General features: G+C 35.3%; 1 protein-coding gene across 5 annotated transcripts in view; it reads left to right on the plus strand.

Annotated features, from left to right (window-relative positions):
* The window catches only part of LOC132700732 (protein FAM184A-like), a 72227-nt gene that overhangs the window by 36364 nt on the left and 21257 nt on the right, over positions 1-14606 (plus strand). The window contains exon 1 of one of the 5 annotated variants that reach the window (XM_060668243.1): positions 8866-9691. The exons of 3 other annotated variants lie outside the window; for them this stretch is intronic. In XM_060668243.1, coding sequence (XP_060524226.1) covers positions 9087-9691 — 605 coding nt within the window. In that variant the 5' untranslated portion in view covers positions 8866-9086. Of the gene's footprint in view, positions 1-8865; positions 9692-14606 lie in introns of those variants that run through there. One more of the 5 variants, XM_060668241.1, reaches the window with a different exon arrangement.

Genomic DNA, 14606 nt, shown 5'->3' on the forward strand with positions numbered 1-14606 from the left:
TTTCGAGACAATAAGTTTTTTTCTGAAACCATGCAGTGCGCCGTAATAAGCAATGATGTCATCGCGTCTTGACAGCCCCCGAAATAACGATTGCCCATGTATATAATCGAAAAAATGCCCAAAATAAATGTTATTGCAGTGGATCTTCTGCATCTGCCTGTTAAAGAATTTTGCAGTTCGGGTGAACGATTATAGAGGAAAACATACTTTTCTGGAAGCTAAAATTACCAAAAAAAAAATGAAATACTTGGTAAAATTTGATTGCGCCCAATTTCGACCGTATAAAAAAGTGAGATCTGAATCATAGTCTTTCAGTTATAACCAATTTTCAATAATAGGGGGACCCGTTTTTCAGTTTTTTCGAATTTGCGGCGCACCCGGTATATTTATGAAAAATGTCAAGAATAAAAGTTTATAGAGCCGTATCTTCGGCTTCTTCTGATCCAAGAATTTCTTCGGTCTCGTAAACAGTTTTTGAAAAATGATGTTTTTGTAGACCCTTGCACACGCGATTTTTTATTTTTTTAGAATACTTCCCGACCTCCAACCCCCTCAATAGGTCCCGTCACTGGGCAGAGCTGCATATATGTGCCATATAAAAACATAAAAAACAGCCGGAAATCTCGAAAAAAAGGTGGATACCGGCGTCGGGTCAGGCCCATTTCATATAAGCTTATGTGCCTCGTGGAGGGTTAAAATGGAGGCAGATTTTAATTTTGTAGCGGTTCGAAAGTTATTTAGGAAAAACCAAAAAATGAGAACGGAGAACAGAGAACGGACAAACAGAAAAAAAAATTTTTTTTCGACGCTGATTATTTCTGTACCAACGGCGATCCCATAGGCCCTACGTTACCGAGCGCATATACTTTCATCGATTTTCGAAAGTAACAATTATTAACTAATGGTATAATATTAAACGTTGTTCAGCCTGTGATGTGATTAATCGTGGAAGTCTTTCGTCAGAGAAGAATTTAACGGTTTCGATGAGAGTTAATATACCGACCACGCATGTATTACTGGCGCTATTTTTGATTTTAGGTCAACACACACGAAACTTGTATACACACAGTTATTTCAAATGGTTTGTTAACGTTATTGTTTTGATGTGCAAGCACATATGTTCCGACCTCCCATTACACAATTCCCAATGCATGTTGTTGTGGAAACCTTAATAAATGTTTTAAATTTTATTTTATTTTATTTTATTTTATGATTGTTATATTACTTTTGCCACCAAAACTAGTCACAGAAATGTCTTTTATAGGACTTTCTAGAATGGAGAGGAAGTCAGCCATCATGTTGTCCCATTGATCTTGATAATGATCTTCCATAGTTTAAATATAACTACAAAAATTCTCTGCTTTATTAATTTGGTGATTTGTGGATCTTAAACAAGCTCGTCTATTTGAAAACCATCAGTTTCCATACCAATCCCAGAGAGTTTACGTGACAAATACCCAAAACAATTTGCATCTCGATTTGACGCCTCCACGAAGCGGTTCATCAGCCCCAGCTTGATATGCACGGACGCAAATAAGTTCGTTTCCCTCGAATGCAAAGATTCGTTGATCACATTTTGTTTTCCTGGTATCGTGACTCTGGAAGGCCAATCTTTGTTAACCCAGTGCTCATTTTTGGCTCTGCTGTCCCAAAAACAAACAAGTACATTTTCAATCTGCTGCAATTGCAAACTAATATCCTCGGTGTCAATTTTCCTCAAAACCAGTAGGCCAGTAAACCTAGCATAGGAAGAATTTAATTTTGGTCATTAAATATGTATTCTCATTATTTTTGTGCTCTATCAGTGCAAATATCAATGAACCTGTATATTAAAAACCTCTAAAATCAGTTGTATCGCAGTGTGGTACGTCTTGTGTGGTAAAGACCAACTGAATTTATTGGTACTATCGAGTTAAATAAAACTGATAAAACCGCCCATGGGATTAATTACAGAGAAACCTGGATTACGAAAGAAATATTAGACTTATTAGAACAGCGGTGGTTAGTAAAGAACCAAAGGAGACCTGGGTTATGAATGAATGAATATGAGGAAGCTGAGAATCTCCACCGACTTTACTATAGCTTTAACTTTCACACAAAACTTGAACAAGTAACTGGCCTTAGCAAGAACTCATCTTGAATATAACATGAATGTTCAGGGAAAAATTGTTACCGAACCGGAAGAAATTAAGAAAACTTGTTTAAAATATACCACCCTATCTTCCAAATTTAAAGTAGTACAAGCTATTGGAATGTCCAGGGTAAGATGATGTACATGTTGATAGTGGAAACTGTAAGAGATAGAGCGTATAAAAATAAATAAAAATAAAAGAAAAGTAGCGTATGAAAATACCAACAAATAATCTAGCTTTGTTTAGCTTAGCTTACGTAGATACTTGGTGAGAAAGCAAAAATGTCCATTTTTGGAGAACCACAATATTTTCCTTATTATAGGAGCTGAAATGTTAAAAATTACAGGATATTGGACAAAGGATACGGCGTTGCTAAAAATGGCCTCCAAAAAAATTTGGCCTATGTTGCGTAAGACAGGAGTCAATTTTTGTTTTTTTTTATAGACCCCATAATGAATTTTTACATTTTCAAAATCCTCTTTAAAAATGATTTTGCTGGTTGGTGAAGACAAATCCGGAAAAATTACAAAAATCATATTTCAACATAATTCGTGTTTATATTGCTATTCAATTTTAAAACACATTTAAATAATGAATGAACATGAAACGAGTCAATAAATTTGAAAAGAGAGGATCGAGAAAAGAAGTCAGAAAAATTTTCATATATATCTTTAAAGGTTCTTCTTTAACGCGCAAAGAGAATACACAGAATTTTACAATAAAATAAGTAAGTGATATAATATTCCGCCGTTTTATTGCACCCATAACATATACCTTAACACTGCTTCACAGGACTGTCTTAACATTTGTCGAGCGATACTGTTAACAGCTTCTTTTAATTCTATGTTCCATAGGACCTACTGTATTCTTGATTTTTGAAGTGACCTCATACAAAAAATCCAGCCAGATCATCTAACTGGTCCCAGCTTGCCTATCCAGCTGTTGGGAAATTCTGCATTGAAAATGTTCGTAATAATCTGTGCATTATGTGGTGGTGCGCCGCTAGTGGAAGGTTCATGAGATCTTCTGTTACGTTTGTTTGTACCAGGTTTAAATATCTATCAGAATGTAATTATCATCGTTAAAAAATGGTCCAATTTTTTGGGTACTTAAAATACCAAACCATACGTTAAAATACATCTTACTTCATGCATAACTTCATGAGCTAACTGTGGATTTACATCTGCCTAGTGTTCTTACAATTAAAGAGTTCGCAATTAGTAAATCGGCACTCATCCGATTTTAATTTGAAGGTATCACGTTATTTTTCTGAATGAACCACTGGTACAATACCCTTCTTCCAACAGTATCCGACGCAAAGATATACGAGGTGTCTCAACCACGCTTGGCAACTAACCAAATTTTCTGAAATCTTATTTATCTTATTTTTATTATTATTGTTTAATATGGCGGTCATAAGGAAAACAAATGTTGACTTCAACTGTATGCCTAAATTTGTTTTGACTCCATTTTTAACAACGCAATATTTTTTCACCCATATCCTAAAAATTTGAACATTTCAAAACCAATAATAAGGAAAAAATTGTGGTTTTTCCTTTTTCACCCTGTATCTACGTAAGGGTATCGATTTAAAATAAAACAAATCTAGATTATATTATGGGATATACATACACAACCTTTCTTCCATTTAAGCTTCACTGTATCTCTTACAGTTTCTATTATCCCCATGTACAATATCTTATACGGGACACTCTGCGTGCCGCAGTATTAAAACAAATTGATATTAACATTTGTTTAACAAAATATATTACTCCAGCAAACTTCCAAAAGATTGGTTTACCATTACAAAAAAAGTCACGCACTTAAGGCGTTTCTCATGGTAATTCACAGCAGAATTTATGAAAAGTGTGAAGAAATGAGCGCCGAGATGCAGTTTGGATTTTTTTTTATGGGACTGGAAACAAGGGAGGGCCTTTGTTCACCAAGCTCAGCTGAAGTGAAGGTAAACAATACAATCTTCACTGAGCCATTTGATCTAATCAAAGATGTACAACAAGTATGCATTCTTTTGCCATTCTTTTAGCATCTATGTAGAAAAAATATTGTGTGGTCAGAGGAATCAGCGTCAATGAAAGTCCCACTAACAACATCAGATATGCAGATGATACAGCTGGAATGACCTTCACCCTAGAGGATCTGCAATTCCTTTTAAATGAAATAATTGACCAGCTGTACGGCTGCATATAAATATTTCAAAAACCAAATTCATGATGATTAGTAGACGAGCCCACGATATTAACCTCACTATAAGGGAATGAAATAAAGTTTCGAATCGGTATGGCAACATTCGAGAGCTTCAGAATGTCTTGCTACAACAACGTTTACCATTAGATCTTCGACTAAGGGTGATTTGCTATGTGTGGTTCTTCTATTGCATGGTGCAGAAAACGGATCAATTAAGGTGAAATCAATAAATTGCACCGAAAGGTTTGAAATGTCGACTCTTTTTAAAATCTCATATACTAAATATATTTCGAACGATGAAATGCTACAATGAGCTGGAGTTGAAAGACAACTCTTGGATATAGTAAAGTCCCGAAAGACATCTCGTCTGGTGCATATTTTGAGAGGGCCACGCTATGTTATTCCAAGGTTGATTTTGCATGGAAAGCCGAAGAGGATCAGGATGAAAACAACACATATGCCTCCAGAACATCACGGATTGGAGCGGAATACCGGACGCAGCAACCATCTCTCTCCGGACAGAGGCCTTCTATGAGCAGATGATCCCCAAAGCACAACTATGCATATGGGAGGGGAAGAAGAAGATCCCCTACGAAATTCCAAACAAGCGACAAGTATCGGGGAAGGCAGTTTAAAAGTGTTAGACGCTTCGACAGTTCCACAAAACAAATGAAAATTAATTAAGTGATCTGCTAAACTAACCAAATATATATCCCTAACCTCCGCCTTTTTTCACTGATTTATATTTATAGTGCCAAATAGCAACATACAATTCTCTTCCGGTAAAAAAAAACCGAATTTTCCCCAGCCGCTCAGTAGGATCTTAATTTCAATATAAAGACTGCTTCGATCATTATCCGTGGAAAGAAAGTCGTCCATCAATTTTTCTCATAGAGAGGATCATGGAGCCCCTGATTTCTTGCACAAACGTTTTGTCAAGGTCTAAGTGACTCTGAAGAGTAATTGATGGGCACTACAAACTTAATTTGTTTCAATTTAATAGGCTCTAAGATTATTTTGCTTTCCAATGCAATGTTTGACTTGATTTGAAATAACGTAACCATTCGAAGCGGACGATTTTAGCGTTTCTTCCTGAACACTTCCGAACTCGCTAGATAGTCAATTCTCAGCGCCACTCTGTAAGGACCTTCCTATGAGCTTCGCTACTTGGCAAGTTATAGTGCCATATTGGGCCAGCCAGTAATATCGTCTCAGACGTTCTTCAAGTTCTACATTATTCCTAAGCAATTGTTATAGATCTCCTCCAAAGGATCAGCTGTGAGATTTTTGGGGGTATCCAGCAATTTAGCACAGTTTCGATGGAAGTCAATATTATAACTTTTCATATGGGCTCAGTAATATTTGGAATGTAAGGAAGTGGCAAGCTTTCGGATTCATTTTCTTTGGTCTTTGGTTTTTATTTCTGGGTTCAGTAATTCGGGTGAAGATTGGTTTTCTGTTAAATGATCGACCCAGTTTTCCGTAGAAATGCCTGACGATGAAGAACAAATGGCAGCTTATACGAAAACCTTGGCGATGGTGGCGCACTGTTTTATATAAAAAACGGCCAGGTCCGGAACTTCTAGCAGATCTTATTTATAATTAGATATTATTAAGATTGGCCTTTTCCTGTTCCCATAGACAACTTAACCTTATTTTTTTCTTTTCTGTGGGTGGCCATTAAACTGGAAATTTTCTTCCTGCAGGCCTGTGAAGATTTCCCGATGACTGACGCAATTTCATCCCATGTGTCAATCTCCTTTTCTTTTTTAAAGTAATCTTTGTCCTTATGCTCCAACAAATTTTGGAATAATTGGTCTGCATTAAATTTAACGTCTTTTCATCTGACCACTCCATTTGTCCCATTAGACGTCCCATTAGACGTCCCATTAGGCGCACCTTTAGGGAGTCCAAAGAAACAATGAATTTTAGGGTCGTGATGGGTTACAGATTTTTTATGAATTCTACTAGAGAAGAAGCTCTGTTAGCGGATGTAACGTTACGTACCATAGATGACGTAGGATCTTTTGTAAGTTGGCGCTAGGATCCGTCTGTTCAATAATTTTTTTTTTTATTAATTTATTTTATTATCTATTTAAATGCCGGGATTAGATTTTTGAGATTTAAGAAATATGCTGCCGTTTTGCAATTCGTTTGTGAAACCTTGTTGTCGTTGGAACCTTGTGAAACAACAGATTTTTCAATCCCAGAAAATTGGTATGATAGTACATTAACCAAAGCGTTTGGTAGTTATCAAGTTTGATGGTTTCACTTCTGATAAGGTAAATTTTTCAATATGCTAAGTAAAAAATAAACATAGATTTTGAGCTTTTTCGTAATTTTTTTTTCAAAGATCCTTCCATAGGCTACTGTAATGTTTTTTTATAGAACTTCTAGACTCCTCCTGTGTCCGTTTTTGTTGAGCCGAACTAGCTAACGTTTCGCCAATCATCCTGTTGGCTTCTTCAGAGCTTGACTGAAAATGGCTCGTATTTTACGCGGTACCTGCTTATATATTGTTTGAGGGGGGCGGAGCTAAATCAGGGGCATAAACACCGTCTCGGATTCCCATATTGGTCACAGATAAAGACCTGAGTCGCGGTTAAGATTGTTAGGTTGTTAGTTCTATAGACTCTGGGAATTTTCGTTGGTAGAAGAATTGATTACATGCAAGAATTTTAGTTTTATCGAATAAAATTTTATGACCAGTTTCGTGATTGTGTTCGGCAACAGTTGATATTTTTCGTCCGGTCTCTCCAATGTATTCTTTGCCGCATATTCATGGAATGCTGTAAACTCGTGGCATCTCAAATGGAATTTTGTCTTTGACGGACCGAAGATGTTGAGAGATTCTTGGACAAGTGATAAATCAGGTTTTGACATTATACTTCTTTGGAACTTTTGATATGTGGTCAATGATGTTTTGAATTAAGGAAGGACAACAGTGGCAAGTGTGGGATTGCTATCAGCTTTATTGTTATAGTGAATTTTATGATAGAACGCTTAATATCTTTAATGCGGAAATTATTAGAGAGAAGAGCAAAGGTAAGGTGTTTTAATTCTGGGTTCAATGACTCGAGCTGAGATAGTTTTACGGCTCTGTAAACAAGAGAATTAAAGTATCGGTCAGTGTGCGTAGGTGACCCAATGTTAGATCTGATTTTCTATTGATAAGAATTTCTAAGAATGACAGGTTGTTATTAGTTTCTGTTTCAATGGTAAAACGTATGTTAGGGTGTATGGAGTTTAAATGTCTAAGAAAATCTACTAGGGATTCCTGACCATGAGGCCAAATTACAAAAGTATCATCTACGTAGCGTTTCCATAATTTTGGTTTTTGATGAAAGGTGTCGAGAGATTTCATCTCAAAGGCTTCAATAAATAAATTCGCGATGACTGATGATAGCGGAGAGAGAACCCATAGCTGTTCCCGACGTTTGTTCAAAAATTTTACTGTTATATAAAAAAAAAAAAAAAAATATGTTCCCGATAAGCATTTTTCAATTAAGGTGAGAAGGTTTGGTTCCAGATTCTCGGATTTTAATATATCTGAAATGATGGTGACAGTTTCAGGAATAAGAACTTTGGTAAAGAGGGATTCTACGTCGAAACTAACCAGAATGTCTTGTGTATCTAATTTAATGCTTTTTATTTGTTCAATGAAGTGAAAAGAATTAAGTACGAAACTATATATAAAAAAAATTTTTCATAAATCTTGTTTGGCAGGAAACTGCACTCAGATAAGAGCAAGATAGGGAACAGAAAAATCTTATTGCCAAACATAACCATGGGACCAAACATCAAATCTTATTCATCATCATCAAATAATCTCATTCGTCCGAAACAATATTTATGTCCTTCCTTCAGCTCCGTCTCCCTCTGGTAGTTAGTAAGCAGCTAGAGGATAGAATGCAGTTTCAATTAAACAGCAGGATGATTGGCGATTCATCAACAGGATGAATCCAGGGGAGATTTGTAAATAGCATCAGAGTACCATGTGAAAGTTTCTTTAAAGAGACACTGAATAACATATAATTCGAACTAAATTCAAATTGAAAAACTTAAGTGTTTCTTCTTCTTCATAGTTTAGAAACACAAAAATATATGCGTAGTACGAATGACGCACATGAGGGGTAAAAATAAATCTCCCACTTGTAGGCGTCTGTTCCTAAATTATTTATCAATGCTTCGATTCCCGTGAGTGGAGCAATAAAAAACGAATTTATCAGCAGCACGACCGAACTTCTTCCGCTTCTCCGCTTTGATTTCAACGAAACCGGGCGTCGCAAACAAAGCTACCACTGTTAATTTGACACTTGGTTTATTTAGAACCGCGAAATTTCAAATAAAAGCCGTAAAATACGAGTGCGTACCAAGGCCGTCTATAAATGAATCGAATCCAATTTCGCAACCGCAATGCCTCTTTTTCGTCCAACCTGTGACGCTATTTCCAGATTGTGTCCCCACTCTGAGGCTCTTTTGATTCTTAAGTTCAATTTTCAGTCTGTCCCCTATCAACTTAAAAGAAAATACGCGAGTAAACGCATATATTTATAGTTTTATACGTACCGCTTTAAAATAACTTCGGAAAAAAGCTTGATAACGCAAACCTTTAAAATGAAGTGGTTATGTGTTTGTTTCTATATATAAATACATGGGTATTTGAACGATACATTAACGAACTTTTCAGTTGTTTTCCAACTGCGGCTCGATACAATGTATCTGTGATTTCGAAATATTCGCTCGACGATGTTTAATTTTTTCCGAAAATCGAAAAAAGACGAAGGAGGCAGCAGAAAGGGTAAGGATAAAGAAGCTGACGCGACGCCGGTTCAAAAGAAAATCAAAGATAGGGAAAACTCGGAGCGATCGTCGCCGACGGACGTAAAAAAGAATATGTGTAAAAATAATCAACCTTCAACACCTGAACTTGCGCCCGAAAGTGACTCAGTATCACTGCCAAAAAATGTCGTGAATGCATCGAAAACTATCAGTAGTGAGGTGGAGACATTTTACGAAAAAAACGAACGCGAAAATATGTGCGACACTTACGTAAACGGCCTGAAAGTGGCGGATAACAAGTCCAGCGAACGACGCAGTTCGTCTGGTGGAGGAGTGAAGCCGTGCGGTCATGGTACCACCGCGATATTACCCAAGGTGCCGCTTTCCGGCGTTTCTCAGAAGCTGGCCACTCCGCCAGAAAGTCCGGTAATGGAAATCAAAAAAACATTCAAGTATACCGTTAACGGAATACAAGAAGAACCCAATCAGTTGGAGAAAGTGGAAGAAAGTGGGAGTCCGGAGGTGGTTCCGAATCTTGACAGGTCGCTGAGCAAAAAAATCGAAGACAAAGAGTAAGTTAAACTTGAAATTCCAAAAGTTAAAAAGACCGGAACTAACTAATTTAATTTTACAACAAACGTGTTCTTCACAGTGAAACTTAATGTGCCATTTAAGGTGCAAGCTGCAATTGTATATAATCATTAATTAAATTATATGCAATATTAACGTCACAACTTAAATGAGGCAAATATTATAACCGGGGTCAAAACAGTTTGAAATTTACCAAGGCTTTTATTTATTATTGCAATTGTTTTTTGTTAAGTTTACCATTTTAAAACACGTTTTCGTTCAGCAAAACGATTTTTTTTTAAATCGGTCGTCAGACTACAATTTCTGAGAGAAATTTAATTATTACTCATCACAGAAATGGATACAGCAAAAGAGGCATAGCCAAAATGGTAAATAAATGTCCGTCAATTGTTCAGCATATCATTGAGCGTCGACGGTCGAGAATAAGTCAAGGTTAGCTTCAAATAAAATCTTCAATCAACGTGATTTATTGTAAGAGAGATATCGAATAATCCAACAAAAAAGTGCACCGAAGATGTATGTCGAGGTGGAGAGACAGTTTAGAAAAAGGTAAGACCCCGAAACAATTCGACGAATCCTGCGAAAAAACAATTTACATGGTCGAACTGCCAGAAATAAGTCTTTCATTAGCCGAAGAAATAGACGCGCGAGATTGGCATTCGCTAGAGAAAGAATCGATAAAGATTTGAAGTTCTGGAATTCGGTAATGTTTGCCGATGAGACCAAAATAAACTTATTTGGATCCGATGGAAAAATATCAGTATGGAGAAACCTAAGGAAGAATTAAAAATAAAAAATTTAAAAGCTAAGGTAATGCACGGTGGAGGTGGAGTGACGTTATGGGGCTGTATGTCATCTACAAGAGTAGATAATATGCATTTCATTGAAGGAAATACGAACCAATATGTGTATTTGATTATATTAAGACAGCATCTGGTTACTAGGCCCAAAAATTAAATATGCGTAACAATTATCGGTTCTATCATAACAATGATAGAAAGCACGCGTCATTTCGGGTCCGGTATAACTCCCCAAATGTTATTAAGACACTAGCCCAGTCACAAGAATTAAATGTAATTGACAAAATTGTAGTTGAGATTAAAAAACAAAGTGCTCCAATATATAACAATAATGAATTAAAAGTAAAAATTACTGAAGTGTGGAACACAATTTCCCCGGAGTATACTAGAAAATTCGTTTAATCAATACTCAGAAGCCGTTATCGATAACAAGGGAGTCTCGACTAAATATTAGCAGGAGTATTTCAAATTATGCAGTTGTTTTTCACTATTGATTTAGTTGTATTTTGTTTTGCATCTTTTAAGCTGTGACGTTAATACTGTATATAATTTAATTAATTCTTTATTGTTATCTAAGTAAGGCACATTTAAGACAAACAGTAACTCACACTTTTTTAGAAGAATCTTTACTTACTTGATTTCAATAAGTTGTTTTTTTTTCAATCAATAAAGAAAAGCGACTGCATCATTTAAGCTGTGAGTCACTGTAAATTGTTCTTGAAGAACAGACTGTGCAGATGAAAGTATTTCTTCCAGCTCACAAAACAGTAGGATCAAAAAGAGGCAAACCTGGATTTAAACTGGAATTAAAATGTTAATTAAGATTATAGATAAATCACAGGGGATAGTATATTTTATTAAGAACTACCGTAAGATAAAACCATGGATTACAAATAGAACAGTTAAGTGAGTTAATTAACTAAAGACAAAGAGACTTAATAAAAACCTGCATTACTTACTGAACATAAAGCTTATCGAAATTGGCTAAACATCAAAGCTAAATAATCTTGTTAAGACAAATAGTACTTAATTGAAAATAAAAGCCCACTTAATGAAACAATCAAATGTATCACATTTGATAAAGACACGGTGTTGTCGAAACAATTGTCATATCATAGTATATAATTTCGTGAAAATATGAAATTTTAGTTCTTATTTATTTTGTTAAATGGATTTTCATCAAGTAAAATCCACCTCAGTTCAATGCTAATATCTTCAATGAACATAGGAGCAAAAATGGCTGGCAAAATAAAGTTGCGCATCTCTCCCGTAATAATCAACAAAAGAAGTCTACGATCAATGTTTTTAACGACAGTCACGGTAAATGAGATAATGGAATACATAAATATTTTAAAAAAAAAGCAAATGTCCTCCAGGAGACGATAAAATTACTAAGTAAATTTAAACATTTTTGCACTTACGTATTGTGGAGCGGTTATGTCATATAATAAGTAAGTAAGGTAACATACCTTATCAGTTTAAACGTCTATAGTATCACCTATATAAAAAGCGGGATGTCGATCGGATCTCGGTAATTGTAGACCAATTAGTTCAACGTCAAACTTAAGCAAAATATTTAAAAAATGCTATAATTGCAATATTGAAATATTCTAACAATAACTTCAACTATGAACGGAAAATATTAATAATGATATATAATAATGTAATAAGATCTTAACTTAGTCCTGGAAAAATGATAAAAACGTTTTAGATGAACCTATATTAATCCTCAAGAAGAGGACACAATTTGGATCTTTAGGTTCTTCAGGTTCTTCATGTTTCCCTCTAGTTTATTTGCTGCATTTTGTTTGTAATAACCTCTTGTAGTAGACAAACAGGCCGGCACTAATTATAATAATGTATGGGATCGGTTACGAAATACCACGACCTTATCTCAGGAACTAGAAAAGTTATATACAAAAGTTATTATTTATTATAATATATTCAAATGAAAGGTGAAGCCTGAGTCGCATTTAAGATTGTCTGGTTGCTTATACATAGAATTTTAGTTTTATTGAATAAAATTTTATGCCCGGTTTCGTGATTATATTAAGGCTCTTTCATGTTCTTTACCTAGTGGATATTTTTCGCCCGGTCTCTTCAATGTACCTGGAATTTTGTCCTTGAGGGATCGAAACTGTTGAGAGATCTGCGTACAAGTGTTAAATCTGGCCTTGACGTTATAAGTCTTAAGAAGTTTTGATATGTTGTCAGTGATATTTTGAATGTAAGGAACGACAATAGTGGCAAATGTGCGATTGCATTGGAACTCGTCTTTGGAAGGTTTTAGTAAAATGTGTTTTGTGATGGAACCTAGTAACCAAGAATTGATTTTTCCGTTTCAGAAAGTTGGTGCGATGATACATTTACCACGGTGTTTGGTAGCTAAGAAAGTTTGATCGTTTCACCAGTGTTAACGTTAGTTTTTCAAATTTTTGAATGTGAATCTGGGTAGATGATAAACGAAGATTTTCAGCTTTGTCATGAATCATGTTTCAATATGGAAGTCATTTCAAGTTGTAAAGACAGAAGAGTCTTATTAATTTGGTCTATTTCATTACGGTTATGACGAATTCTTTCTCGGAGTCAAGCAAAAATAGATTTACGAACAATTTTATAAGGAGATAAGATTGCGTCTGGTCTCTATAACAAAGAAGTCAGTGCACAGAGTAATCGTACCAGTTTCAGTCGCTGATCTTTTGATTTTCTGCTTTTGCGCTTGATGTCCTCATCAATATGATAACCAGTCAATCGAGACAGTGTTAATGTCCCTTCTTTAGCTCTACTCAAACAATATATAAAGAGCAGAATGAGAGCCAGCTAGTCTAGCTAAAAGCATCATGACCATATTTGTGAAATATCGTTACATTAAGGATTTTTAGAGCCTCTTATTTGGAGTTGTCAGTTGCTTTGAAAATAGCAAATATTGTGGGTCATGAATAAAAAAAAGATTTGCCGGAACTGTCACTATTCCTTATTCTAAAAAACATCTAATGCCACGACTACATCTAATATAGTCATACCAAAGAAGTCGGACTATGGTAGTTACGTAAGTGAGCCAGTATTTTGAAATTTTTGTAGCATAGACATTTACGTTTTCCTTTTGGATTGTTCATAAATGCAAAATATTGAAATGCGTATGTCGTTTTACCATAATGACGATCTTGTACAACTGTGCAATTCAGGGACATTATTCCTAAATTTATCAAAAATATCGTGATTCACACCAAGTGCTCAAACGAAATAGACTCGGATTTAATCTAAACCTTTAGCATAACGTTAACAAAAAAGAATGTACATAAACTGAAAATGAATAACCGATATAGTGTTACAAGGTTGACATTTTCTTATTGCGGACAATTATGTCGGTGTTCCACAGAACGCCTAGATGTAATTTATATTATACCATTCCTCATAGTTCTCGGCATCCCAGTTATTCAGTACCAGATTGTGGTAAAATATATACAGTGACGGAAAGTAATTGAAAACGATAAGCTTACGATAATTTTAATTGTTGGTACTACGAAATTTGTTGAAGATATTTCGAATATTATATCATTGTTACTATTGTTAGGATGTATTTATATTATTGACAAATTAAACACAATCACAAGTTTAAACAATAATTTTATTCGCTAATTTATTTTAAAAAATGTTGCAGAAATGGTTAATGGTTAAAAAGCCGCGTTGAATGCTATTCATCATGTTAGAGTTCGTAGAATTAGAACTGTCCCTATAAAGCGACGTCCCAGAAAAACGAGTTTGGAAACATCGTTGAATTATTTGCATTATTAAAGCAGGCCCTCGCAAACCAGCAGTTCACATTTTTAAAGAATTTTGAAAATCCAAGAGAACTTTGTGTTGGAAGTATTCGCAACAGTTTGAACTAGGTACAACTTGGCGTCCACCAAATAATTAATATGAGCCGAGTGGAGTGTAGCCACATTCCTGGAATTGTGTTGGTCCATTTTACAGAAACTGGTACCATGGATCAGTATGAATGCCTATTAGAAAACGTGCAAAAGAAAATTTATCAGTTCCTTGGAAATTGCAGCGCGCCAGCGATCACAAACATTGTGATAGGAGAGTCACTTAT

The sequence above is a fragment of the Cylas formicarius genome, unplaced genomic scaffold (assembly GCF_029955315.1).
Source record: "Cylas formicarius isolate icCylForm1 unplaced genomic scaffold, icCylForm1.1 PGA_scaffold_4__25_contigs__length_36172078, whole genome shotgun sequence".
Lineage (NCBI taxonomy): Eukaryota > Metazoa > Arthropoda > Insecta > Coleoptera > Brentidae > Cylas > Cylas formicarius.